Below are 26,867 nucleotides of genomic sequence, written 5' to 3'. Positions count from 1 at the left end.
CCTAATGCACACTGAGTGCCATTTATAAATATATTCCATCCAACATCTGACATACCGAGCCTCGTTCCCGCAATGTCCCTGAACGTCCATAGAGTTTTTCTCTGGAAACTGGGTGAGGAATAGAGTTCCAGAGCACTATCACACAACATCAGTTCTTTGCACGTATTCCTAAGGGGGGCTCGGTCTAAGCACCGCTTGCATGACAGCGACCCATAGTTTACACACGTACGGCATACGTTACTCCAGAGTCCAAATAAAAAGGATATTAAACAAAAAACTCTATTACACATCTAAAGGAAGATGCCTATAAAGGAAGACTCCTACTCTCTGCTTCTTCCCCCACCCAACAGATGAATCTCATGGAATCCATGGGTAATACACTGCAACGAGCTTAAATCGTTTCTCAAGTACTTGGAAAATGTGTCATAGCAAAAAAAAAAGCTGCCTTTTCTTCAAGTATTTTTTCTACAATTCAACACAAAATCCGGGTGCAAGAACTTTAAACAAAAAAAAAGAACTAAAGAGCTTTATTGACATCACGGTACATTCAATAGTGATTTTTAAAGAACATTACAGCTGAAAGAGAATGGTATGTTTGATATTGAGCACTACCGTTCTTGGAAAAAAGAAATGGAATACAAAGAAATCCTAATTGGGTGTTTAATTCAGAGCAGCGTTTGGGGGGAAAAAAATACACCTATTTACAGATTAAAAAAAGGATTCTGGTTTCACCTACATAGCCACAATGTGCCTCTATAATGAGACAAGCCTTTATAACTCATGGAATTTTTAAACATCATAGCACTGGTGCCATTCATCACTCAGCGTTTACGACGAGGAGGAGTCGTCGATCTGAAAAATAGAGGGGAAAAAGAAAAGGGGGGGGAAAAGTTAACTGGAAAAAATAAAAGACCCCCAAACCCACACACACTTTAGGCTTTAATAATTAATAGCTTTAAAAGATTTTTCCAAAGTTACTTTTGCCTACGCAAATTCAATCAATGCCATATTTTACAAGTTCATATGCCGTACACATGAAGACCAATAGCCAAAATAAAAAATAAAACCAAAAAAATCAGACAAAATACTTAAAAAGTATACTACCTTGATCGTGACTTAGACTTGTGTTTGCGGCTTGCCTTCTTACCAGACCTTTGAGATTTCTCCATGGAGCACGACCGAATATGCTTCGATTTCTTAGCCTTCTTTTCCTTACTGCTTCCTGGTGACTCAGAACTACTCCTGGCACTAGACTCGGAGCCCGACTGCTTCCTGCTATCTTTGGTAATAATTTTTTTGCTGTCTGGTCTGGAATCCTGTCTTATTATTTTCACAGATATTGTCTCACTGCGAGGGAAAGTTCTTTCACTGTCTCTTTTTCTCTTTAATCTACTGTCATCGTGATTGCCGGCCTTGCTTTCTTTTTCCTCCTTTTTAGGCTTATCTTTTCTCTTTTCCTGATCTCTCTCCCTTTCTCTGTTCTTTTTTCTGTCTTTCTCTACAGTTCCTCCATGCTCTTTCTTCCTCTCTTGATCTTTACCATCGCTTTTGTGTTTGTGCCTACTTCCAGGAGGACTTCTATGCTGGTCTTCAGGTTTGCGCCTATCCCTGCTCCTGCTGCGACTAGCACGGCCAACCCTCCTGTCTCTCGAACTGCTACTCCTACGTCTATCCCAGCTCCTCTCTTGAGAAGGGCTCTGAATTCTCCGCCTCTCACCTCTCTCAGCGCTCTGATTTCTACTGGATCTTCTCCTTTCCCTTATTTTTTCCCTGCTCCTACTCCTCTCTCTTCTATTTCTGTGAGAGTAGCTCCTGCTTCTGCTGCGCCTGACTTTGTGTGAAGGTGTTCTACTGCGACTGTGTCTCTTCTTCCTCTTAGGAGAGGAAGAACGTGAAGAACTGCGACTACTACCTGAGCTGGTGCTATATGATGAACTAGATACAGTGCTGCTACTGCTACTGCTTCTGCTATTGCTGCTAGTGCTACCGCTACTAGAGGTTCCTGACCTACTCCTTCCTGTCCTCTCTTTTTCTTTACCCTCTTTTTTGGGTTCTATATCGGGCACAATTGCATTTGGAGATCTTTTCTTGTCGTGAACCATATCTGCTTCAATTTCTTTTGCCTCCTGCGATGTTGAAACGCTGTTTTGTTCTTTGTTCATATATTCGTTCATCTCCTTTGAAACTTTATCAATTTGTAGCCTTTCTTCTAAGAAAATAGACAAAAGAAGAAATGAACTTTCAGAAGTACTTGATGGCATTTCAACATTACCCTGGTTTAAGACAGAGCTCTCAAATAACTCCCAAATCCATTTACACACACCTACTTTTTCCTCCCTTTGCTATTCTACAATACCAGAATCTTTTCTTCTTGACATAGCCCTCCCCTAGCTATAGCGGTGCCTCCTGCCTCCCTTTCAGTTCTGTTCATGCAGGGCTGAGCAATCACTGGTTGGTTTAAAGAAGGTGTATTTCCCAAACAGTGCACGCATTGCCCCTGAATCTCAGAACAATGTTGGCTGTACCTGCCTGTATGTTCCGTAGGCCTCGTTAACGTTTAGCTAACACAGAGACCCATGTCTAGTTCTGAGCCTTAAAATAAGTAGCAAAAGGATGAAATCATCATCTTAAAATAAGGAAACATGGCCAAATAATCACAACAGCACGTTCTTCTTCCTCCAATTAAACTTAGACCCTGAATTATGTGGATTTCTCACTACTACTACACTGCTACTGTATTCATGTGTCTCTACATTGCTTGTTTATCACTGCAAGGTGACTGCGATACCCTTTTAAGGTACAAAAGGATAAGCTTTACCTTACAGGGAGGAGCAGAAGCCAATCACAGGTCTGTTTATTAAAATCAACCCTACCACCTTCTCAGAGGCTAAATCAGAACTGACTGGGTTCACCCATCTATTCCTTGTACTGGGTCCAAAAATCCCATAATGAAGATGCAGCATATGGACACAAATCTTAACTACAATGAAAACACTGTTCAAAGAACTGCAGCCTACAACTGTTCATTGCAGAAGGCACACTGCACAAATGTATGTAATACGAAAGATGTGCGGATCTTGGAGCAGGACCAGAGGAGGGCCACTAAGATGATCAGAGGGCTGGAGCACCTGTCCTATGATGAAAGGATGAGGGAACTGGCCTTGTTTAGCTTGGAAAAGAGATGACTCCACGGAAACCTTCAAATACTTGAAAGGAGAATATAAACAGGAGGGGGAATGGCTGTTTACAAGAGTGGATAGTGATAAGACAAGGGGGAATAGTTTTAAACTGAGACAGGGGAGGTTAAGGTTAGATATTAGGAGGAAGTTTTCCACACAGAGGGTGGTGATGCACTGGAACAGGTTGCCCAAGGAGGTTGTCCCAAGTATGAGAAGAAGACACGATGTTATTTACCTTCTAGTTGTTTTTCTAGTAATAGTTGCTGTTCTCTCTCTTTTCTCCAAAACGCTTCCTGTTTTTGCCTGATTCTGTGTCGCAGTTCCTCATCATCAGTATCAGATGATTCAGAGCCTCTGTCACTCCTCTCATCTTCGCTGTCTCCTGATCCATAACCACCCAGTCCACCTGCGTACATAAAGTCCGGTCTATCACGAGGAAAGATTAAGCTTCATTCTTAATATTTCTCTGGGCAAAGAGGAGAGTACAATTGCCCTTCCTTCACTTCCTCTTCTCTGCAGAAGTTACTTTATTCTGTTAAGTGCCAATGGTGTTTGACTGGTACGAGCAAGGCCCCCATATCTGCACTGATGCTCACTGTCCGGTTCTACTCCTTCTGGAACATCTCATCTATTTCCATCAGGTAACCACTGTGATCACAGTACTTTTTCCACTGTATGGGAAGGCAAAAAGCCTCCCTGTGAAGACTGGAATATCACCTTCCTTTCTATCAGCAACCGGATGGGAAAAAGTGACACGCCTGGGATCTTTCCCAGAAGAGAACATGGAAGTGACTTCAGCCTCCACCGTAGTCCAAGGCTACAGAAATTCTGAACATTGTATGGAATTTTTCTACACCAATTTACATAACACTGCATTTTGACAGGCACAGAGACGGAATAGAAATGGACTTTCTTCTCCCTCTGAGATATTAATAACTACCAGGCTGAGAAAAATATATACAGTCAATTTAAACATGTGACATGGAGATATTTTACCTTCTTTCAGCTTGAGTTTATTAAGTTTGAACATTCACGATTATAACAATCAGTCAAGTTCATCAGAATTTCACGTAACAAGCACATATGTGATCACTAACACCAGCAAAATATGTTTTAGATGATAAAAAGCATGTTGGGAAAGATCTTTTGCTGCTGTGTCTCAAGCTGGAATTTCTTTTTCCTGTGTTGATTCTGGTAATACATGATATGGGAGCCTCTGTGCTTACACAGCTTTACAATTAGATACAGAGTCCAACATCGGTAACGCTTATTTATGAGTATCTGAATTCTGAGTTCTCCCAGTTTTCCCCTTGTTGTTCAGATGGATCAAAACAAGAAAGAAAAACAGTATTCCCCTCTCTGAACACTTCAGTAACGTTCTTGAAACAATCATACTTCGAAAGCAAATTCATGTCATGTTTTTATATATTTTTCAAAATCAGAGCAAAACTCCCATACACTAACTCACACTGACTAGGCCTTTACTCCAATACCTATCCTAGGATCCTGTGGAACAAACAGAGGTGCTGATAAAGTTACTGGAAAGCGATCCATACTCTCTGGCAATTAAAATCTAGCATCAAATGCAGTTTCTAGAAATGCAAGGCAAGACTGAACCCCCACCCCGCCACCCAACAACCCCTTCAAGCCCTCTCAAAAATAAGGAACACACTTACCGAGTCCAGTGAGAGAAGCCAGTGCACTGGACTGTGCCAGCTGTTTTGCAGGAGCTTTGTATCACATCAACAACAGGAACAACATGTTAACACAAATAGCCACGATTTCATAGTCATGAGTCTATGGTATTGTTAAATCTACTACTATTGCTGTTCTTTGGAGGGAGAGAAGAAACATTAAAAACGTATCATCCATTTAAAACCAACTCTAGATTTTCTGACCACGAAGATTAAGAATTTAACTGCAAATCATTAGTGAAGAGAAAAAGAACAAATATATACTTGTAAATCACTTTCCAAGTTCCCGCATCTGCGCATCATTTTCAAGCTCCAGTAGTTACATATTTAGTTACATTAAAAAAATACATTAAGCAAGTACAGTAACATGTTAATAATGAAAGCAAATGGATTACTAACTGAGGACTCAAAGTTTGTTTCTTTTCACTTCTGAACAGCTAAGAACTCGAGATCAAAATGACAGCATTAAGAAACAGCTACAACTGAACAGCCAGCGACACTCGGGTACCATTTTAAATAGATAAATGAATCGTATGAAAGAAATGGAATAACTGAAGTAACTCACAATACACTGCACAGGACAACAGTATATGACTACTGGATTTGAACTCTATCATAAGGTCGGATGCATTATACTGGAATTGCTCTTGGGGAACAGCTATGGAGGTTAAATGTTCTAGAGACATGCAGATATAACATATTCACAGAAGAAACTACCGAAAGAATCAGCATACCTTTAGTTGCTTTACGGTGCACGTCTTTGGCCACGTAATAAATTTCTTCATTTGTGACATCTAAAAGAATCTCTGTCAGCATCATTTTCGTCAGCATCATCTGAAGAAAATTGTAACAACAAAAATTACGGGTCAAAAAACCTCACAGAACTTCACTACTTTTGACGGCCGTGAAAATACTTTCCTTCATATTTTTTATTACTTGTTACTGTAAACTTTTATAACCTACATACTATCCGTGTGAGAAAGACAGTATTATAAACACACACAGATTTAGCTCTGCTTCACTGTATGATCACAGAATGACAGAATGACCCGGGTTGGAAGGGACCTCAAGGATCATGTAGTTCCAACCCCCCTGCCTGGCAGGGCCACCAAACATACACCTTTACTAGATCAGGTTGCCCAGGGCCCCGTCCAACCTGGTCTTGAACACCTCCAAGGACGGGGCATCCACAAGTTGCAAGAGTATCAGGCAGAGGAAAAGTGTTTTACTTTGTCATGCCCAAATAACAACAGCAAACAAACAGTGCAGGTGAGACTTCCATCACTAGTACCATTTGATACTCCTTTTCTTCCTCTGTCATTTCTGGTTCACTCTGCTCCTCTTGAGGAACTGGGGATGGACTCCTGCTGATTTTCCCAACACTTACAGCTTCTGTGTTTTCAGCATCTTCATCTTCCTCATCACTGTCCTACAAGAAAAGCATCGTATTTCAGAAAGAAAAAACAAACCAACCAAAACCAGATGTAAGCTTCTGCTTATGATAATTTGATTTCCCTTAGCACTGAAATCTGTATTACAGTTACTGTAAAACCCTATTATTTTCCTCCTCTTGCAATGAACACTTGCATCTCACCCTACACAAGAAGTAAATACACACTTGTCAGTTCACTCACTACCAGTCAGTTACTCAGAACTGCAAACAACTGAAATAACAGCCAGGCTAAATGCAACATAACGCTTCTTAAACTGGCCCAGTTTAGCAAATACAGGCATCTGAACTTGTTCAACTACGTACTTAAAATTCAAATATCCTTCAAAGACCACCAAGATACAAAGCTTTTCTTTTGAGGAGATTAAAAAGTTAACGCTTTCAGGAAATACAAACCTGACAAAAAACCAAACCTCTCTACTTACAAACTTGCTTTTCTGAGGCAACCGTGGGCCATCCCCTTCTTCAGCCTCATCGTTTTCCTTTTTGTCCTTTTTAGACATCTGTGAGCGCTGCTGCTCCATCCTCTCTTTTTCCAATTTCTTCTGTTTCTCTCGTTCCATCTTTTCTAGGCCCTCCCGAATCCAGGCAGGCAGAGTTCTACGCTTCACAGCATCTACATAAGTGAGGTTTACAGTTCTGTAAGCTGAAAGAAACCTTCCCCCCACCACCATCAAAGAAGAATACAATACACCAAAAAACCCACAACCCCACAAGTAAGCAAATCCTCCACCCCAAGCCGAACAACTCACACAAGTGGTTGTGGGGAAACACCATTTAGAATAGCTTTTTTCTTTCCCTTTCTTCCTTATTAAGTATAAAACAAGTCTTCCAATTTCTGAAAAATCTAACAGTTCTTATGTTTTTCATTAAGGAGTGGTTAACATGTACCAATCTGCGGAGGCTCCTGCTTCACAGGCATCGCAATAGGCGAACGCTGTCGGTCTCTGAATGAGGGCCTCTCCCTTCGATTCTGAGGAGGTGCAGAAGGTGCTGGTGGACCTGGTGGCCCGGGCGGTCCTGGCTGCCAATAAGGTGGATGAAATCCACCTTGAGGTGGACCAAAAGCAGCCCCATGCTGAAAGAGTAATGCAGTTTATTTTTCCTCACGTTGGACACAGTATACGTGCGCAAGCTGGTCTACAGAAATCCATGCAAGTGGGATTGCAAGCACCATTGCTAGGCTACAAGTTCTTTCCATCTCTTTTTCTGTGGTCCCCAACAAACACGCCTTCCTTAAATATTTAACAAGTAAACTCAGGTTTAGAAAGCATACTAGTCAAGCTGAAAAGACTTGGATCAATCTCCTTTCGTACTGCATTAAACATTAAGCCCTACAATAACTGCTTTCCTCCAGCAGTTCCTCGCAAACTTATCATCAGAGCATGCAGTTTAACATTCTAGCTGTGCTAGGAGTCAATCTCTGCGCTTACAACCTGAGGACAAAAGTGAAAAGCCCGAGTTTTTATTACAAGAATCATTTTGCACTGCGTATATTCCAGTAATCATTCACAGACATTATGAGTATGGGAAATTAAAATATTAAATGCACATATATAAGGGTTCAGTACAGATCCTGGATTCTGAGCAAGCTGTATACAATGCAAAAGTTACAAGTTCTGAGACACACATGAATGGGACTCTTTGTCACTTTCTTGTTTTAGATGTCTATGGAACCCACAAAAGCCTAATGAAACTATTTAAGAGGGCAGCGTTTAGGAAGACAGCTACAATATCATTCCCTTAATATCACTGTTATTTTCTGATGACTGTGTAAGTCCATAGCAGTAGAAGAATTCTACTACAATTTCAGGTCATGCAGTCCCGAGATGTTCTCTGCAAAACAAGCTTTCTGTAGTATTTAGAGAATCTAAAAAGCTCATTTTAAGATTAGTTCTCGCAGCAGTTAACAGATGGAATGAATATAATATTATGGTTCACTTCCTGTCAGTATTGCTCTACACAAAGAATGAATCATGGAAAAAAATACATCAAAGGCCAGAAATGTTTCTGCCAGTCTTCCCCGCGGTCTGGTCATGAACAAAAGGTAATCTATACTTTTTGGTACATCTGCCCTTTGTGGCTGAAGTTTAGAGAAAAATACTGAGATGTGGGGAAGGACCCAAAAGCTCTGCGTTTAAAGATCTGTCCAATGCCTCCTTCTCTTATTAGCGCTAAAACCACCTGCATCATTATTATGCTACACAACTTCCATGCCAGAACCACGAAAAAAATGGATGTGGATTTATAAGAAATACCATCGTTTATTCAAAGAATCACAGTAGATCAGTGGCTCATCCAGTCTATCTCCCTGCAAATACAAGACTGATCCCCATGGTACATTATCTAGCATATTTAAATAAATACTTTGGCTTTTTTGTGTCTTTTTTTTTTGTTGTTGTTTCTTTTTTTTAGGAAAACAAAACATCACCTCAATGTTAGTTCATGTGCTGGAAAACAGTGACCCATTTTAATGCTGCAGACAACAGCCACTTCTCATTACTAGGCCTAGAAAAAAAAACCATCTTGGGCCTCAATTGAACAGAAAACTAAAGTCTCTTTCTGTAAATTACTTGGCAAAAAATAATAAAATCTATCTTAGCAGATAACAGACTCTGTAGTAGTTTGTAGAACCGAAGAGTGTAAGTCGCCGCTAGATGATATTAGAGGAACACATCCATGGAAGGGACTCTGCACGTCTACAATATAAAAGCAACAAATATGTTTCACCTGATAGTCAAACTGGTTCACTGGCCCCATTGCAAAGTTATCGGGAGGTGCCCCAAAGTTGTGATTGTTCTGGTTAAATATATGCCTGTTGTCAGACGCAAACTCCCCACTGTCCTGACTGTTGCTGTCTTCAGATGGAGGAACGATTTCCATTTGACCTGTGGTCGGAGCCATCCACTGCTGATCTGGAGGAGGGTGAGGGGGTTGGTGAGGCATTCCCCATTCTGTTTAGGATTCAGAATACAATTTGATAACAAGTTAATAAGATTCGTATCAGTCGCAAATCCCTCAGTGTTCTTTATCAGAAGTTTCCTCAAAGCAATGCAGAGGATAAAGTAGTGACAAAAATAATCAGTGTACAGACTGTATCATCCTGTCCAAATAATTTCCTTTAACTATGCAAAGGAAAAACAAACAGCTGTGGATGAACCAGAACATGTACGTGTGGAGGTGGGAGGGAAGAAACTGTGAATTTCTGTAGATTTCCAGTAACATCAAGTAAACCCTAGTGCCTTTAAATTGTGTCAGCTATTAAAAGATCCACTCTTACTTCTCAACTTTCGTGTCATTTTAGCTTCCAAAGCAATGAGCAATTTCTTTGCATAATAGGCCTAGAAAAACCTACTGCAAAAGTACATGGTTCTATGAGCAGCAGAACTACTGAATCCTGCTTTCTAAGGTCGTGTGTCTTGGTAAGTAATGGCTCCCTGCAGATAGGTGTTAAGGTGTTAGAGGCCCTAAGCCCTCTAACTGCAGTCACAATTGACTAATTTCAGCTTGAAGGCTTATGGCCATAGCATATGCTGGGACCTCTGCGAGATTCAGAGGTTTTGAGGAATTAATAGCTTGTGTGGCTATAAGCTGTATTTTCTTAGGAAATCCCTTTACAAACCATATTCACTGTAAAGATACTTACAGACCGTATTTTTTACTACCTCCTGGAGCACGGCACCCATGACACATAATGCCAGTTACACAGTTGGATTTCAAACTGCCCTTTTGTCCTTTTCTAAGTAACATGCAGGAAAAAAAAGAAACTTCTGGATCCAAACCCAATGGAGAAACTCAGAAGGACATGGAAACTCAGAAATGCAGCCAGAACACACCCTATTGTCACACAGTGAAGTTAAAAATTACAGTAACATGTAGCCCAGAGCAGAGAGGTAAAACTTAAGTGAAACCTGATGTCAGCCTCCCTTTTGTTATGGGCACATAAGAACTGCCAATGACATTTTAATTCTCCTAAACCCTGCACTTAGCAGCACCTCTAGTTTTGGCTGTGACTTATTCAGATTTGTCTGTTTCAATTATTAACTCAATTAAGTACAGAATTCAGTTTCCAATGGGAAAGTATGCACACGGGCTTCCAAACGGCACTGTTCAGAAATTTCAAATTATAATATATCGTAGAGACATCAAAATAACACTTCTCTCTTTAAGACCGAGAAGTAGCAGCTACGATACTCAGAGGATTAGCTGATGCTAGTGGTGGCGTTGACACGTGAGAGTCAGGGCACATTCACACACAGAAATGCCTGACAAAGATAAAAATCTCATCACATGAAGAATGAAGAAACAAATGGGAAATATAGCAAACCTGGCTGCCACATTCTGTTGAAGTTGGGATCCCCCTGAAAATTATTATGATTGTTTGAACCAGACTCTATTCCGGAAATATCCTGTCCATTTGGCATCATTCCTTGTTGTTCCACTACACTTTGTTGCCCTGAGGCTTCCCGCTGAGCGATCCATGCTTGAGCTAAGGCAGCCCAGTCAATCTGGCCTAAAATAAACAGAGGAAGTTTAGAAGGTTAGTGTTCACATCTCTCAAATGTAACGCCGTTTCTTAATTACACGTGCCATTGTTCAAGAGAAGCTGGTTGTGTTTACCTTCAACAAGTACCCTGAGCACCATTAAAACTTAATTTACCAGGGTACAGTAAAATAAAATAAGTGTCAAAATGCACAGATTTGCTGAAGTAGTTTCCCTGCACGCATTCAAAAAGACAAATTATTTTAGGGTCTCATTAACACTGAGTAGGTGGTAGTAAGAGACTTTTTTTTTCCCCACAAGTGAAATAATACGGATGTCAAAAAGAAATGTAAATAGCCTTAAATTCTAAATTCGAGCACTAATATATTCTATACACTCTGCAACATACACTTCTTATGTAACATGTTTTTGGAATGCTATTTTATGTTACAGTCCTCTCCCCCTCTTTCTTTGCTATCTTTCCTACCAGCAGTTAAACAAATGGCACCCTGGTCTGAAGACACCATTTTGTCTTATCATCAAGTCAAGAAATCTCTCTTGTGAAGTTGGAGAAACATGACAAAAAACAAAGTTAAACCAGTCAATCTCCAAGAGCAGTAAGTATTTTCATACCCACTGCTGCATTTCTCTGGATACATATAATTGTTGTCACCCCACACTCAATTTAAACTAATTAATTTTCTATTATTTAAAACGTGGTTTTGTTTTGTTTTCTCTTTTTTAATAGGATGGGAGAGGGAGGAATCCAAACAACAGATCACAATCATCACTGCTTTAACCTAACACAAGTATCAGACTATTTTAGCAGTGACACTTTTTGCTGTGGATGCATCTGTGTGACTACTTTGGCCACAGAGGCAATGGACAAAGGGGCAATTTCTCAGATAAAAAGATCCGTCATGATTCAGCTTGGCTAAAGAACTGAGAGGGACACAGGGTCTGCGAAAGCACGCGAGGCCCAGATGTAGATCTGTGTGACTGGTATAATGTTGATAATTTGTCCAGGATTACTCATTTTGTTTGCCTGTATTCTGCATATTAAGTATTAAAGACATCAACACACTTGGGATGTTGGAATGCTATTCTTTCTAGCTGTTCAGAAAAGCGACATAAATATACTATTATGAAAACAGATATAAAAAAAATCATTTTTCAGTCATGCCCTGTAACAAAGATTCAAAAGTAGAAGTAATTTATTCCCCCAAGCTTTATACTTACTCGGATCTTGCTGGTGCTGAAATGACTGCATCCACTGCTGTTGGTTCAAAGGCCATTGCTGCCAAGGTTGATCCCACATCTTTTAAGTCTTTATATAGTCTATATTTCAACTAAAAATAACAGTTGTATGTTTAAATAGATGCCCATGAAATATCACACAACTGAAACTTACATAATTGCAGACATATTTAAGCCTTGCAAAGCAAGCTGAAGCAATGCTGGCTTAATATTTTAAGCTGGAGAAAATGGTTCATCCTTCAGAGTAACATTTGAACATATCACGGTAAGATTTCAGGACCAGTTTGCTTTCTCTGTATTTTCATAAAGAAATCAACTATGAAATGAAGTTTAAGGAAAGACATGAGAGAGAAGATCTATGTCAGTAAATGTGATGTAAAGAAATTGAAACTACAGAAGAAATTACTTAAATGATATCCTTGTCTGAATCTTGAGGGGGAGGGGGAAGTGTATTTTTGTATACTAGTTTAATTCATGCAAGGCTGTTAAGTGAGGTAGAAGAAAATCAGTGAGTGGTAAAAATTTCATTAATAATGCTGCAGAACTAAACAGGTTCAAGACGGTATCCGGAACCACTTTATGCATTGTAAAATATGCCTTAAAATCTGAGAGGAAAAAAATACCACTGCCTCACTGTACATGTTGACCACAGGCCTCTAAAATCACCAGAAGAACTCCAGGTGCAGCGTTATATGCAGCCAGCCCCCACCTGATGGGGGGGGAGATCTGTAGGAGTGGATGAGGTGCAGCAGTGTGCCACGGAGGGATGTCTGCAATGGCAAACCTGTTTCTTTCCTACACGCCTCCTGCATACAACTAACCTGTTCTATGTGAAGGACCAAAGTGTGGCAACCTACGCTGCCCCAAACAGCTTCCTTGAACACGAACCCTGGGCAGTTTTGGGAATCCTTCAGTCCATGACTGCTCCCAAACCCAGTGCTGTAAGAACGCAACAAGTGCTGCTCCTCCACCCTATGCATGTCGTTAACAACTTCTCAGAAGGCTCTCTACTCAATCAATATATCCTCATGCCACCCCACAGGGCATTCGACACACAATCAAAGAATATCCCAATCTGGAAGGGACCCACAAAAATCACAGAGTCCAACCTCTGGCTCCATACAGCACAACCCAAAAAAGTAAAACCCAATGGCTCCAGCAGTTTGGGGCCATGCCCACTGCTCTGAGCAGCCCGATTCATGCCCACCGCCCTGTGGTGCAGCCCCTATCCCTGACCCCCAGCTGCCCCTCCCCTGGCACAGCTCCATGCTGTTCCCTCGGGCCCTGTTGCTGTCACACAGAGCAGAGCTCAGCGCTGCCCCTCCGCTCCCTGTGAGGAGCTGCAGCCGCCATCAGGCCTCCCCTCAGCTCCTCTGCTCCGTGCTGAGGAAACCCAGGCACCTCAGCTGCTCCTCATACATCTTTTCTTCTAGACCCTTTCCCATCTTTGTAGCCTTCCTTTGGACGCTCTTTGGTCGTTCTTATTTGATGGCACACAGAAACTCCAGTGCTGGAGATGCAGTTGCACAGTGCAGGGCATGTCAACTGCTCCCCTCACTCAGTGGCAGTGCTGGGCCTGATGCAGCCCACAGTACATCTGGCCTTTTGGGCTGCCAGGTAGTAATGCTGACTAAGGTTCTACAGGGCCATTCCCTGGCCTCTCACCCCACAGTCCCACAGCCCGTTGGACATTCCAACTCTATCAGAGGGAAAGCCAGGCTGAGCAGGAGGGACAACAGGCAGATTCAACCAGGCATAGACACGAGCTACAGTGTTCACCCAAAGCCTCTCCAGCTCTGAAGCGGACCCACACAGTCTGTTTCAAACACTTCAAACTTAGAACAACAATAATTCCCTGAGATCAGAGGAGCAGCACATATGGCCTGGACGCAACTCAGAGCCAAGTGCAATAAAGAACACATGGACACAGAAGAGCTCGAACAAATAGCTGATGCCATGGGACAGACAGCCAGGAATACAGCCCTGACCACATAAACTCTGGGCAGCCGGGTCTGGTGGTTGGCAGCCCTGCACATAGCAGGGGAGCTGGAACTGGATGATCACTGAGTTCCTTTTCAACCCAGGCCACTCTGTGATCCTAAGACATAGTAGATTTGGATGCATTCCAGCTAATACAACTAGTTTGCACTATGCATCAGTACCTTTTAAAACACTCACTGGTTCCCTGTTTCTCAACAGTTCTGCACATAAGTGGCCATTTAGCATTCTCTCCTCTAGTCTTTTAAGCTCACCTAACTGAAAAACCAGTTAGGAGCGTAAGAGAGCATAATCTAATGAATTCCTTCAAACATGAATACTTTACCTCTTCTGTATAACCTGCCACCAGCACAGTAACTATCTTACTAACCTACCAAAGGAACCCGCTTTACACGGAGACTGGACTTTATGTTCTCCAGAGCTCCTTTCCAATCCCTACAATTCTGTAACTTAAGCTGCCCGCAGGTTTTATCTGTCAGCATCTTCTCCATCCTTACACAATTTAGCAGGGCCCAGCACTTTCAGCTTTCCTCAGAGACATTATTACTTCACCCTGCTTCACTTCAGCTGCTGTGCTGGGGACAGAAAACAGGTAGGGGAGTGCAAAGCAAGACCCCAAGAGCACAGGGCGTTTTGATGCAAAATGGAACGCCCAGACAGCAACAACTCCACGTCACTTCAAAGAGCTTCAGCACCTGGTTAACTCAGGTCACGTCAACCAGATTAGACTGACTGCAGGATCATATTCTGAACTGCCCATTTCAGTTTCTAAGCTGTACCTGAAAGATTTTTATACTGTATTGCATATGTACTTGCTCTGCTATCCTGGAGAAATACCCATTTTCATACAGGGGAAACTGTAAAACATGCCGGCTTTCAAGTAAGCATTCATGACCAAATTTAGCATAAAAGCTTCTCTACCAACCAGAAACAAGCACTACACGGATGTTTGAGCAGCTGCGTCACTTTCTTGACACATCCGTGCATGCACACGCAAAAACACAAATATCACCTGAAAGTTGGCCAAGGAACATTTCTGATGTCTCTGTTCCTATTAATTTCAACTCATGCAAATGAACCGGCTTCAGCTCTTTGCTAGAAGTTACCAAATTCCAAAAGATAGATCAATCTTATACACACACATCTGTAAAGTTACATGCACAAAGACTATGTGACATTACTGATTTGGTCTCTTTTCAGTAGTGCGTGGGGACAGGACTAGGGGTAATGGGATGAAACTACAGCATAGGAAGTTTTGCATGTATGTGAGGAAGAACTTCTTTACAGTGAGGGTGACGGAGCACTGGAACAGGCTGCCCAGGGAGGTGGTGGAGTCTCCTTCTCTGGAGATATTCAAGACCCGCCTGGACGCCTACCTGTGTGACGTGGTGTAGGGAGCCTGCTTTGGCAGGGGGGTTGGACTCGATGATCTCTAGAGGTCCCTTCCAACCCCTACAATTCTGTGATTCTGATGTCACATAACAGTGGCATTACTTCATACACTGCAGATCTAAGCCTGTTTCCCACTAATGATACTGAACCAAACACAGAGTGGAGCGACCAAACTGCAGTGAAACACAAGCCTTGTTTTCTGCTGGAAGTGGGGAAGACGACCAGCAGATGGTTCAACCACCAGCAAAACACCTCCCTACTGACAGAGGGGGCACATCAAACTAGAAGCCACTAAGACTCTTTGGTTCCAACGTTCTAAGGCTGGGACTTTAGGCAACGGCTGATCCTGCTGATGTTCTAGTACTGAAGTGTGCTGCCTTTGAGTAGTGCTGGTGAAAGCCTCTATTCCAGCAAGAGAAGCTGGCAGAGCGGTATGTGTAGGACTTACCACGATCCCTAGCAGGCAGCAACCTCAAGGGCCAACAGCACCCAGCAAAATTTAAGGCTGCTGTCAAAGACTCTATTATACTTCTGTATTTTATCCAACCAAAAAAAAGCTAGATAAGACAGATATTTTAGAAGGCACCTTTTCAATCCTCTCTTGCATCCCAATGTGAATTCTAGCAGTGCCTGTTCTTTTAGGGAACATGGCATCTTCCTCATCCTGATTATCTGACCACAAAATAAGGTATTTTCTGCTATAATTTTATCTTTCAGTCTGTGCGATGTGTTTGGACACAAACAGAAGGTAGTTACCAGCAGTCAGAGCTTTGAGTTATAAAGCGATAACTCTCACGCTCACTTTTACCTCTGGGAGACTCCTCCCCAGCACTCCCCACAAGACACAGATACATAACAGCAAGCTAGAGGCCTTCATACCTATGGGAATTGCACTGTGTTGAGTACAGCGTGGTTTCCCAGTGACACGGTGCTTGCTGAAGGCTCCTGAGACATTCACAGAATCACAGAATGAGCCGGGTTGGAAGGCACCTCAAGGATCATGTAGTTCCAACCCCCCTGCCTGGCAGGGCCACCAAACACACACCTTTACTAGATCAGGTTGCCCAGGGCCCCGTCCAACCTGGCCTTGAACACCTCCAAGGACGGGGCATCCACAACCTCCCTGGGCAGCCTGTTCCAGGACCTAACCACTCTCCTAACATTCCAGGCAATTGCCCTTGGACATCAAAGATGAGGCTATTATATTTAAACATGGCAATCGACAGAACTGAAACTCACCCGGATCCCTCAGACAACTCTCTACCTTAAAAGCTTAATCAAATCCTTCACCCAGAACTGACAGCTGTAGTAACTCATGCAGTTACCCCAGCTTGGACCACTCAAAGGAGAGCAGCGGTCTTGGGGAGTGCGGCTTGGTCACATTAATGTAAAAACACGAAGCGCCTCCAGGTTGACAGATGGGTTGTCTTCACTGCATATATTAACATACTGGATTCAGTGTAACTGAAAAATACCAAGGACTTTTATGTGGAATGATAAGGAAAAGCCGTCTCTAAACAAACTTGAACAGAGCTAATGGACGGTCTGAATATCAGACAGTCCAAAGCATGAAGCACGTGGGCTTACAAAGTCAGCTGCACTCTATAAGAGCATTAGGAAGATAACTAAATGGAGGTGGCCAGAAGAGCACAATTAGAAGAGGCAAGAAAAAAGTCTGCTAAGAGGCTCCCATCATTGGGACAATATATTCTTCTCCCATGTGGATATTACACAACATCCAAACTACACAGAACACTTTATAGATCAACAGCTTCTGCAGAGAAAGAGATCTGGAGATCCTCAGCTGCTTGTCCTGGGATTCCTCATATTGAAATATCTTGGCAGAGAAAAACGGATCTCTGGAAGATGATGTCAAATAGGTTATTTCTTACAAAAAGCCTAAAGAATACACAAAACTACCTGAAATCCAAGAAAATCAAGAAACAGACTAGGATTCAGGCAATCCTTAGGACAGAGCAGCAGACAACTTACATTGCTTGATGAGTTCAAGAGATCAAGGTTAGGGACTCGTACACCAGACACCACTTGACCACGTATCCACAACATGAACTGGGAGGCAGATGATTCTGGAGCCTATGGAACCATATACCTAATAATCAAGTGCATTCTACTGCAGAAAAGAGGCTGCTGCATCACCTTCCTGATGTTACTCATCAACCCTGAATGACAGGTCCATACGTGACATGAGATGGCCTGACAAGTTTTATTTGCCATCTGAGCCCTATTATGTAGCTGCAGAACAACTTCTGGTGACTAAAGACCTGGTCCCACAGGCCTTCTGAGCTGGCACTGCATTCTAACCAAGAAATATGCATTTCCTAAACGAGCACAGGAATTGAAACCACAGACCATGCTGCATGCTTGAGAATCCCTATGCTATACAGCCTTTGACAGCAGAGCTTAAAAATGACATGCCCTTTGTGATATTCAAATCATCACAGAATGACCCGGGTTGGAAGGGACCTCAAGGATTATGTAGTTCCAGCCCCCCTGCCTGGCAGGGCCACCAAACATACACATTTACTAGATCAGGTTGCCCAGGGCCCCGTCCAACCTGGTCTTGAACACCTCCAGGGACAGGGCATTCACAACCTCCCTGGGCAGCCTGTTCCAGGGCCTAACCACTCTCCTAGTAAAGAACTTCCCCCTAACATCCAACCTAAATCTTCCCTCTTTCAATTTAAAACCATTTCCCTGGGTCCTGCTATTGTCAGCCCTTGTCTCAGAAGCAAAGGTCCTGGAAAACAGCAGCCCAAATGCTCTTATTGCTATTCCTGCCCAGAGAGGTTGTGGACGCCCCGTCCCTGGAGGTGTTCAAGGCCAGGTTGGATGGGGCCCTGGGCAGCCTGGCCTAGTATCACATGTGGAGGCTGGTACCCTGCATGCAGTGGGGGGTTGGAGCTTCATGATCCTCGAGCTCCCTTCCAACACAAGCCATTCCATGATTCAATGTTCCTTTATGCAAGAGCACCTACAACATCCTCCAGGACCCATCTCACACATCAGCGTGTCTGACTAACATTTACAGCACTGCTAAGATGAAGTTCGTTGAACAAAGGCCAAATAAAACAAGACAAAAGTTGTACAAGAACTTCTACAGTGAGTCATTCAAGCAACGTAGCTTCCAAGCTGTTATTTTAAACTTAAATCCACGTATCCGCTGAGCTGAAGCCAACCCCTTTAAATAAGCAAAAGGACCGAATATTGGCAGCTCATTTACTTGTGTTTTGCATGTTGAACACATAAGGACCAACACACGCTTGATTACCACATGCATGAAAATCACTGCTGCAACACCGCTACAGTGACACCAAAGCAACGTAAACAGTCTGAGTTGTATTTCGGTTGGGATTGGGAAAAAAAGCCTGATTTTTTTCCCTTTTTCTTGCACATATTCCACTACAAATCCTGATGCTGGATTTCCAGCTATCCACACAACAGCACTTTTTATTTCCTTGAAGAAAACAGCCCACTCACAACTTCCTCCTTTACATTCTGTATAAAAATAGCGCCAACAACTGATGAACAAAATCACGAGCTAAGCAGATAAGCAGCTAGACCCAAATTATATGTGCAGCTCCAGAGCACACTCATTGCTGGTGGGAGCACCCAATACACGCTGCACACAGAGGCACTGCCGCTGTTACTGGGTGCCAAAGGCAGAATTGTGACAGCCACACGCCTCCAACACAGCAAGAAGGGAGGGTAACGCTACACAGGTGTTACCTGCACACAGCGCTGTGCCAAACGCAGTTAAGTCCCCTCTAGGGCTGCGGGTGACGTGGTGAGTTGTGCACTGAGGGGACTGTGGAGCTCTATAAACCGCTGAGCCCCACAGCGCTCCCACACGGCCATGGGAGCTGCCCCACGGCAGGTACGGCCCCGCCGCTCTCCCTCCCGCCGGCCTCGGCCGTGCCCGGGACCCTCCGGTGCGGCCGCGCATGCGCGGCACGAGGTAACACGGCACCCGGCGGCGGCGGCCGCCCCTCGGCCCCTCTTCCCCCCCACCCCGCGCATGCGCGCTGGCCACCCGGGCGGCGGGGCAGGTCTCGGGGCTCGGCCCAGCGGGCGGCCGGTTCCGCTCGGTTCCACGCGGGGCCGCGGCCGCTCACACCGGGGAAGCTCCGTGCGCGGCGCTGGGCGCCCTCTGTGCCCCCGCTCGGCGCGGGGCGGCCCGGGGAGGAGGCGCCGGTCGGCAGGCGGGTCGGTACGGGAACCGCCGGCCCCGGAGCGCAGGGAGCGCCGCCCGCCCCGCTACTTACGCGCTCCCCCGCCTCCCGCCGCAGGCGCTGCCGTGACCGCCGCCGCTTTCTCCCTCTTTTCGCTTCTCGCCTTCACGAACAAGACAATATGGCGCCCGCTGGTACTGCCCCGGAAGCACAACGCGTCACGGCGCTGACCCGTGCCGGGCGCACGAGAACTCCGCTCGCCGCCATCTTTACTAAGGGCACAGCGGCGGAAAGGCGCGGCTCTCTTTCAGCTGCATGCCCAGGCAGACGCAGCATCGACGCCATCTTTAGCGAGGGCAGCACGCTACTTCCGGCCGCTCGGCGTTGTCCGTGGCAGCCGCGGGGGGGGCGGGGCACAATGGGAGCGATGGGGGGCGGCGGGAGCGGGCCGGGCTGGGAGCCGCGTTGTACGATACACACACCGAACTGACTGTGCTGGAGGCCATGGGTTCGAATCCCCCTGTGGCGCAAGTGGTAGAAGTGCCGCTCTGATACACAGGGCTCGAATCCCGGGGGTTGGACTCGATGATCTCTAAGGTCCCTTCCAACCCGCACAAGACTATGATACTATGATACTGTGAAATGGCCTCTCGTACCTCGGGCACAGAAGTGTGGGGGCTTTTGTGTCTTTAAGAGCATGATATGAACCCTGCCGCCCCCCAGGGATGCACCAGAAGGCACGAGTCAGCATTTAGTGTCCAACTCACACACACGGTGCAAAAATAACTCACAGTTTATTACTGCCATGAGAAAAGTATTCTGAACAGATCAACTAATGAATGATTGGAACCAAAAGGAACAGGATTACCCAGGTACACTTCAACCCCGTATGTATTCGTACACGGCTCGTCATACACTGTACATCTGTCACAATCATGAATCAGAAAATCTACTGAATACAGAAGGGTTTGCAATTCATTCCTATCCTAATAGGTAAAATGACAATATATATTATTATTATGGTGTGCATATATATATATATATATGTATATATTTTTCTTAGAGCATATATACATGCACACCACAGTATGTATTTACATGAAAACAGGAGTACAGGTCTATACCAGCGCTTGTTGGAGACGGCAGAACAGGTGTTAACTATCTACACTGTCACACTGTAGAAGCAATATTATAATACTTTCCCAACCTATTTTCAACAACACACTGGGAAAGTGCACTGCAGCATTACCCAGAGACATCTACTGTTGTCCTGCTCTTGGAAACGCTGCTTTCCAAGTCACTACATCTGCAGGCTACACGCTTTGACATGTACTTGTTTGCAGGAATCCTAATGGCAAACATCCATCCCAGGGATGGGAAGGAGAAAGACTCCATTGAAAAGCAGTTCAAGTACTTTATATTGTTACTGTACAGCAGCAAATCCAGGCACTTAAAACTATCAGCGTTTTGATTCTCACCTGCTCTAGAACTACGGGTGAAAGCTTATCCTCATTAAAATCAAGAACAGAAAGTTTCCACTGACCTCACTAGGACAGAACATCATCTTACATTCTAACTGTAAAACTAAAACGTGTGACAAAGTGCATGTTTTAAAGGAACCATTCAGATATTTGTAAAACAATTTCAGAGTCAACGTATGGTAAATTCTCTACAAGATAAAGGCACGATATTTACAGGTACTCTTTCTACTGCAGCTTTAAATAAGAGAAACTAAATAACCACTACAGTTTTTAACTGTGATTATATCAGTAATCTTTCATAAAAAAGCAGATACGCTTGTGCATTTAGTACTCGTGATTCTGGAACCATCTGGACGTGGGCATCGCTAACATACACCCACTGTCCCGATGATGCTCCCATGGCTTCTTTTAAACCTGAAATGCAACAGCAAAGGAAGTCACGTTCATTTGTCTTTCACACCGTCATCAAACAAATACAACAGATGTTTCAAAGAAGCAATAAAAAGTTACATTTCAAAAGCTGAGCGGTGTGAAATTAGCAACACAGAAAAGACACAACCAGTTCTAGTCATTACTGCATTGGAAGCCTCAGACTGCAGATTTGTTCCAAAAATAATTCTAAATGTTGTGCTGCTGGGAAATGAGCTTCAAATGCAAAGTGATAATAGCCAGGACAAAGTGTGTGCTTGGTTCTTGCTCCCTCATGAAGAGAAACAGTGAATACATTTAACGTACTCTGGCAACTCAACATTGCCTCTGCAAATCGTTCACTAACGGGTTCTATCCTAGAATCTTATTTCACTCTGCGTGACCAAAGCATCCAAAAGGACTGGCATGCTCTTCTCCCAATAGCATGAGAAGCCCTCACATTAAATCAGAGTATTCCAGATTTTTAAGCATTTAAAAATATCAATTCTTAACAAATGGGCAAGATGGGTAAACATGTATATTAAAAACAAGCATTAAATTGTTGTGGATTCAGCTCTTACAATTGAATATTTCGAAATACGAAATCTACCAAGTAATTACAAATTAGAAGGCAGCGCTATTCCTCCGAATGTACCACTTGGACTGGGAAAAAGAGGAGCATTTTCCACCGATTCTCTGTCTAATAGCTGAACCCAAATCCTGTCATTTACTCAGCTGTGTGTGGGTTTAATATAGAAGCAGGTCATGCGTTGTGTCTATCAGAAAAAAACAGATTTGTAGGGCCCTAAAAATTACCTTCTGAGCTAAACCAGTTCAAAATCTCCTTGATGAAAAGAAGCTGCAGCCAGCGGTTGCTTCTGGCTTTACTCATAGAGGAAGGAAGTTCTGTTGTACATACCTAGAACGTTTTTTGTGGAGGAAATATGCTCTAGTAACTTCTTGGAGGGTGTTCTGACTTTCACATAAGCCGCATAATGACCGCCTCTCATTGAGCCACTGTGCTCCACTATTCCATAAAGGCTGTACAGCACTCTTGCACCATCTGTAACGTTCTGTATTCCCAGAAACACAGAAAACAACAACGAATTATTTCACAGTAAATATTACAAATATCTTCATTACCCTTCAACAATATTACTTCAAAAAAAGAGACATACATCCACAGCATTTCTACTGATGAGACACATCTATTAAAAATACTCAAGAGTCTGTTAACTGAATTCAGTTACCATGGAAGCAGCAGTATCTGTCCCTAACACCCTCAGATACACTAAAACCATCAGGGCAGCACAGCTTAAGTAGTTAACATTGGTACTGTTCATTGATATAAATGGAATTTCAGTATGCTAACATTCTGAGTACACTGCTTGAAAACACTAGCTACAATATCTATGGGATAGGAAGGGATAATCATCATCATTCTCATTATTATCACAGTTAACTCGTGTTCAGGAAAACAGCAACTGTTAGAAACACAATAAAAATAGAGATTGAAGTGCATACCTTACAAGAAGCAGAACAAAATGGTGCTAGGTCTAAAATCAGTGGGAAATCCACATGCCTATTTACTTTCCGTAGACTCAAACCAGCCTTTAACAAAGAGAAAAAAAAGATTGTACAATGAATACTCTGAATACGTATTATATGTTATACGATATGTATATTTATGTTATAAATCTGATACGTATTATTATGTTATTAAAATAAACCAAACCAAGAATCAGATTGGAACTTATTGAAACATTCTCCATTATGTCTTTAACACGCCGTATGCTACACACAAGTATGACAGGCACATAAAAGGTTTCCCTGGATACATCTGAATAGCTACATGAGCTCTGAGGGTATCAGAGGTTCAGAAAACCACAAGCATGTTTCAGAACAGTCCTCCATTAAAAAAAAAAGCAAACATTAAAATGCACAATGACACTTAAATAGTTGCTCATCCACCAGAACAGCACACGAATACAAGAGGTTTGGGCATTTTACCTGGTGGAATCTTTTCAGATGGAGAATAAGAATAGCAGGAACTGAAGAAATCAGTAGCTGTTTCCGAGCATTCGTGTAGACACCTTCCATTTTCTTCTCTGTATTTATGAATATCACAACAGTTTGTGAAGTGAGGACAATCACACACAACTTACTTTTTTATTGTGTTTTTTTTTTTTTTTAAATTTCTGAACAGATCTATGTTGCAATGACTTAGTAAATGTATAGGTTTTCCAATGGAAGTTTCGTGGAGTAATAGAAAAATACTTCCTCATTCTTCTTGCTTTCAATATAATCACCTATCATATACCATATAATGAGGCCTGAGCATTACTTTGATCTGCATGATCAGACCAACAATCAGAAGCACATTCAGTACCTAGGTCAGTGCACACACTGAGATACAGCATCTGCTGCCATAATCCCCCAACTTTCCTGTGGAAAGCATTTCACCTGAAATGAACAGTCAGTGGGAGAATAAATGCAAAGCACAGGTCTCTATCCATCCCGATGTCCTTGCCTCTAAGCTAGAGATTACTTTTCCATTCTTCATGGAAAGCACAAGCTTTGTGTGTATCTCTGAGAAGGGTTTGAAGAGATGAGATCCATTTCAGGATGCCTCCAAACCTGGTGGCTTAAGCACATGGGATTGGAAACCGTGGTCTGTGCTGCAGTGGGAACTGAATGGAGGGGGCTTGGGGGGCTCTTATGAAAAGTAACTCTGCTGTTAGCTACAGGTTAAGAAGAGAACATGAACCAGCACTTTCTTTTTCCCCTGAAAAATAACAATTAACATGCTTCAAGTAAAATATTTCAACTGCAGAATAAATCTACAGTTACGTTCCAATATTGGCATTTTTTGTTTAGCCACAAGGGGGAAGCCCATGCTGGAAAAATGAAACATCAGAGGTTGCACAGGTTTTGACAGAAAATCTTGTACAGCAAATCACAGAAACACAGAATGGGTTGGGTTGGAAGGGACTTCGAAGATCAACCCCTGACACAGGGAGGCTCAGCAGCCTCCAGATCTGGTACAGGACCAGGCTGCCCAGGGCCCCATCTAACCTGGTCATGAATCATAGAATCATAGAATTACCCAGGTTGGTAAAGACCCTGAAGATCATCAAGTCCAACCGCAGCCTAACCATAGTATCCTAACTCTAACAACCCTCTGCTAAATCATATATCCCTGAGCACCACATCCAAACGGCTCTTAAACACATCCAGGGATGGCAATTCAACCACCTCCCTGGGAAGCCTACTATATTATATATAAATGCCCACATACCAGCATCTTACCTGAGGAGTTGGATTTCTTCTGATACTTCTGTTTCCTTTCTGTGCAGCTCTCACACAAAAGCTTGTTGTTCCCCATTAACAGCTCTACAGAGGTGAATTGGTAAAGGCAGGACTGGACAGAACACTCCTTGGAGCTAGTTATATAGCTCTGGGAAAGCGTCTGAAAAGCATTTTGAGGGTTTGGGGATAACGAAGACTTGTCTACTGAGAACACGGAATTATTTGATAAACCTGGATCACCACAGCTTGACTTTTCATCTTCATTTATAGTATCACAGAAGCTGAGTTTGGATATGGCACTGGAAATCTTCTCATCATTACTGTCACTTGGTTTCGTGTGTGGCATTTTAACACTGACGTGGTTGACATGCAAAGCAGATGTGTTGCTGCATGAGCTAAAAGCTGTTTGCTTAGACGCATTTTCACTTTCAGAGGCTTCACTGTCTGCATCAAAGCTGCTTTCAGAGCGGCTGGCTTCTTTCTCACTGCCCTCTGTCTGACTCCCATTCATGGCAGACTCCACAGTTGTGTCTTTGGAGTTCAGCACACCAGAGCTGTCTTCCAGCTCTGGCTTTTTGGTTCTTTCCTGCATGATAACAGGGCTTCTTTCTTCTTCATTAGAGGAAGCTTTTCTGGCAAGCCTTCTCTCCTGGTTCAACTGATTCTGTAAATTATGGCATTTTAGTAGTAAGTAGGAAAAACAGAAAACATACCAGTGACCTAAAACAACTTTTAAAAGATGACAAATGAAACCTAGAATTTTATCTTCTCTACCTTTCACGTGCTTAAGCTACTTGATCTTCTTAAGATCTGTTTAAGCTAATATAGGATTAGAAACCTCCATACCAGTCAACTATGACCATTATACTTACTGTGAAATCAATACCTCCTACAATCACAGTGACAGCTGTGGATGGCACATGAGAAGGGGTATTCCTTTAATCTAACTTAAGCTTCTAAAAGGTTCTCAAGTTTAAGCTGGCCTTCCATGAGAGGCCTTAGCTGATGAACATCTAGAGAAGAGAATTCATTTCACCTTGTAGACACTTGTCTTAGAATTAAATACATTTTCTTTATTCGTATATTTTACATTGTCTGAAATTGACTTTTTTTATATTGCTGTCAAAAAAAAATTACCAGTATAGATTTGTAAGTACTTTAAGCAGCCATAATCTTAAGTTATTCACAGTTCTTTCTTTCATTTGGCTTGTTTCCTAAAAAAAATGAGCATTTTTCCTTCCATTGCCTCAACAGAACAAACAACAGAATGTAGATTTCATTTCATAAGAGGGACGCTAAGTAGGCAGAAATACCTTTTGCACACTTGGCATTGGCCTAAGTAGCAGTAAGGCTATAATTATAGACATGACTTTAGGGTTTCCTACTATCTTTAGAATCACTGAATCACAGAACCGTTCAGGTTGGAAAGGATCTTAAAGATCATCCATTTTCAATCCCCTGCTGTGTGCAGGGTCACTACCACCATTAGGCTGCCCAGAGCCCCATCCCACCCAGCCTTGAATGCCTCCAGGGATGGGGCACCAAAGGCTTCTCTGGGTAGCCCATGCCAGCACCTTCCACCTTCTGAGAGAAGAATTTCTTCCTTATATCCAATCTACATTGAATCTCTTTCAGTTTAAAACTGTTGCCAACTATATTCCAATTTAGTAGAGAGGACTTCTGGACTGTCTTTGTTGCCTATATAGGTAAATCTTGAAGTTTCAGAACCCACTCTGAGTCACAGGTACCAACATACTGGGCACCACAGTTAAGTGCCTAACTTGAAGCCTTATAAGGTCTTTATCTTAAGACTATTCCTTAAATGTATTCACACAGAAACTTCAACAGTTATTTAAGTTCATCCCTAAATCTTAAAACTAAATCCAAATAAAGTCAACATAAAAGGCAAATATTATTTCTAAATATTTTCCCAAGTAGGGCTTAAAGTCACACTGAACCCTCTACTTCATAGTTCAAGTCCTTAAACTTAAAAACAAGTAGCAAAGTTTAGCAAAAAAGAGTAAAA

The 26,867-nt window shown here is 42.9% G+C and overlaps 2 protein-coding genes across 9 annotated transcripts in view; both read right to left on the bottom strand.

The window, feature by feature from the left end:
* Positions 1-498: 498 nt before the first annotated feature.
* On the bottom strand, positions 499-19,887 carry PNISR (PNN interacting serine and arginine rich protein). 3 transcript variants are annotated; one of them, XM_015858829.1, is made up of 12 exons: positions 19,737-19,887; positions 12,046-12,155; positions 10,651-10,836; positions 9,054-9,277; positions 7,215-7,401; positions 6,749-6,939; positions 6,165-6,302; positions 5,608-5,707; positions 4,856-4,909; positions 3,415-3,585; positions 1,105-2,209; positions 499-852 (listed from the first exon to the last, which is right to left on the bottom strand). In XM_015858829.1, exons 2-12 carry the CDS (start codon positions 12,122-12,124, stop codon positions 822-824), a joined length of 2,466 nt encoding a protein of 821 aa, XP_015714315.1. In that variant the 5' UTR covers positions 12,125-12,155; positions 19,737-19,887; the 3' UTR covers positions 499-821. The 3 variants fall into 3 exon arrangements, with proteins under 3 accessions (XP_015714315.1, XP_015714316.1, XP_015714317.1); XM_015858830.2 differs by lacking the exon at positions 19,737-19,887 and adding an exon at positions 19,201-19,396; XM_015858831.2 differs by lacking the exon at positions 19,737-19,887 and adding an exon at positions 17,446-17,957.
* Positions 19,888-20,413: 526 nt separating this feature from the next.
* The window catches only part of USP45 (ubiquitin specific peptidase 45), a 52,210-nt gene continuing 45,756 nt past the window's right edge, over positions 20,414-26,867 (bottom strand). For all 6 annotated transcript variants that reach the window (XM_015858820.2, XM_015858823.2, XM_015858819.2 and 3 more), the window contains 5 exons: positions 24,842-25,505; positions 23,543-23,640; positions 23,057-23,143; positions 22,452-22,605; positions 20,414-21,538 (listed from right to left, as the gene is read on the bottom strand). In XM_015858820.2, coding sequence (XP_015714306.1) covers positions 21,405-21,538; positions 22,452-22,605; positions 23,057-23,143; positions 23,543-23,640; positions 24,842-25,505 — 1,137 coding nt within the window. In that variant the 3' untranslated portion in view covers positions 20,414-21,404. The remainder of the gene's footprint in view (positions 21,539-22,451; positions 22,606-23,056; positions 23,144-23,542; positions 23,641-24,841; positions 25,506-26,867) is intronic.

The sequence above is a fragment of the Coturnix japonica genome, chromosome 3 (genome assembly GCF_001577835.2).
Source record: "Coturnix japonica isolate 7356 chromosome 3, Coturnix japonica 2.1, whole genome shotgun sequence".
Classification (NCBI taxonomy): Eukaryota; Metazoa; Chordata; class Aves; order Galliformes; family Phasianidae; genus Coturnix; species Coturnix japonica.
Note: the sequence above shows the minus strand (reverse complement) of the source record. Positions and strands in the feature narration are given on the sequence as shown.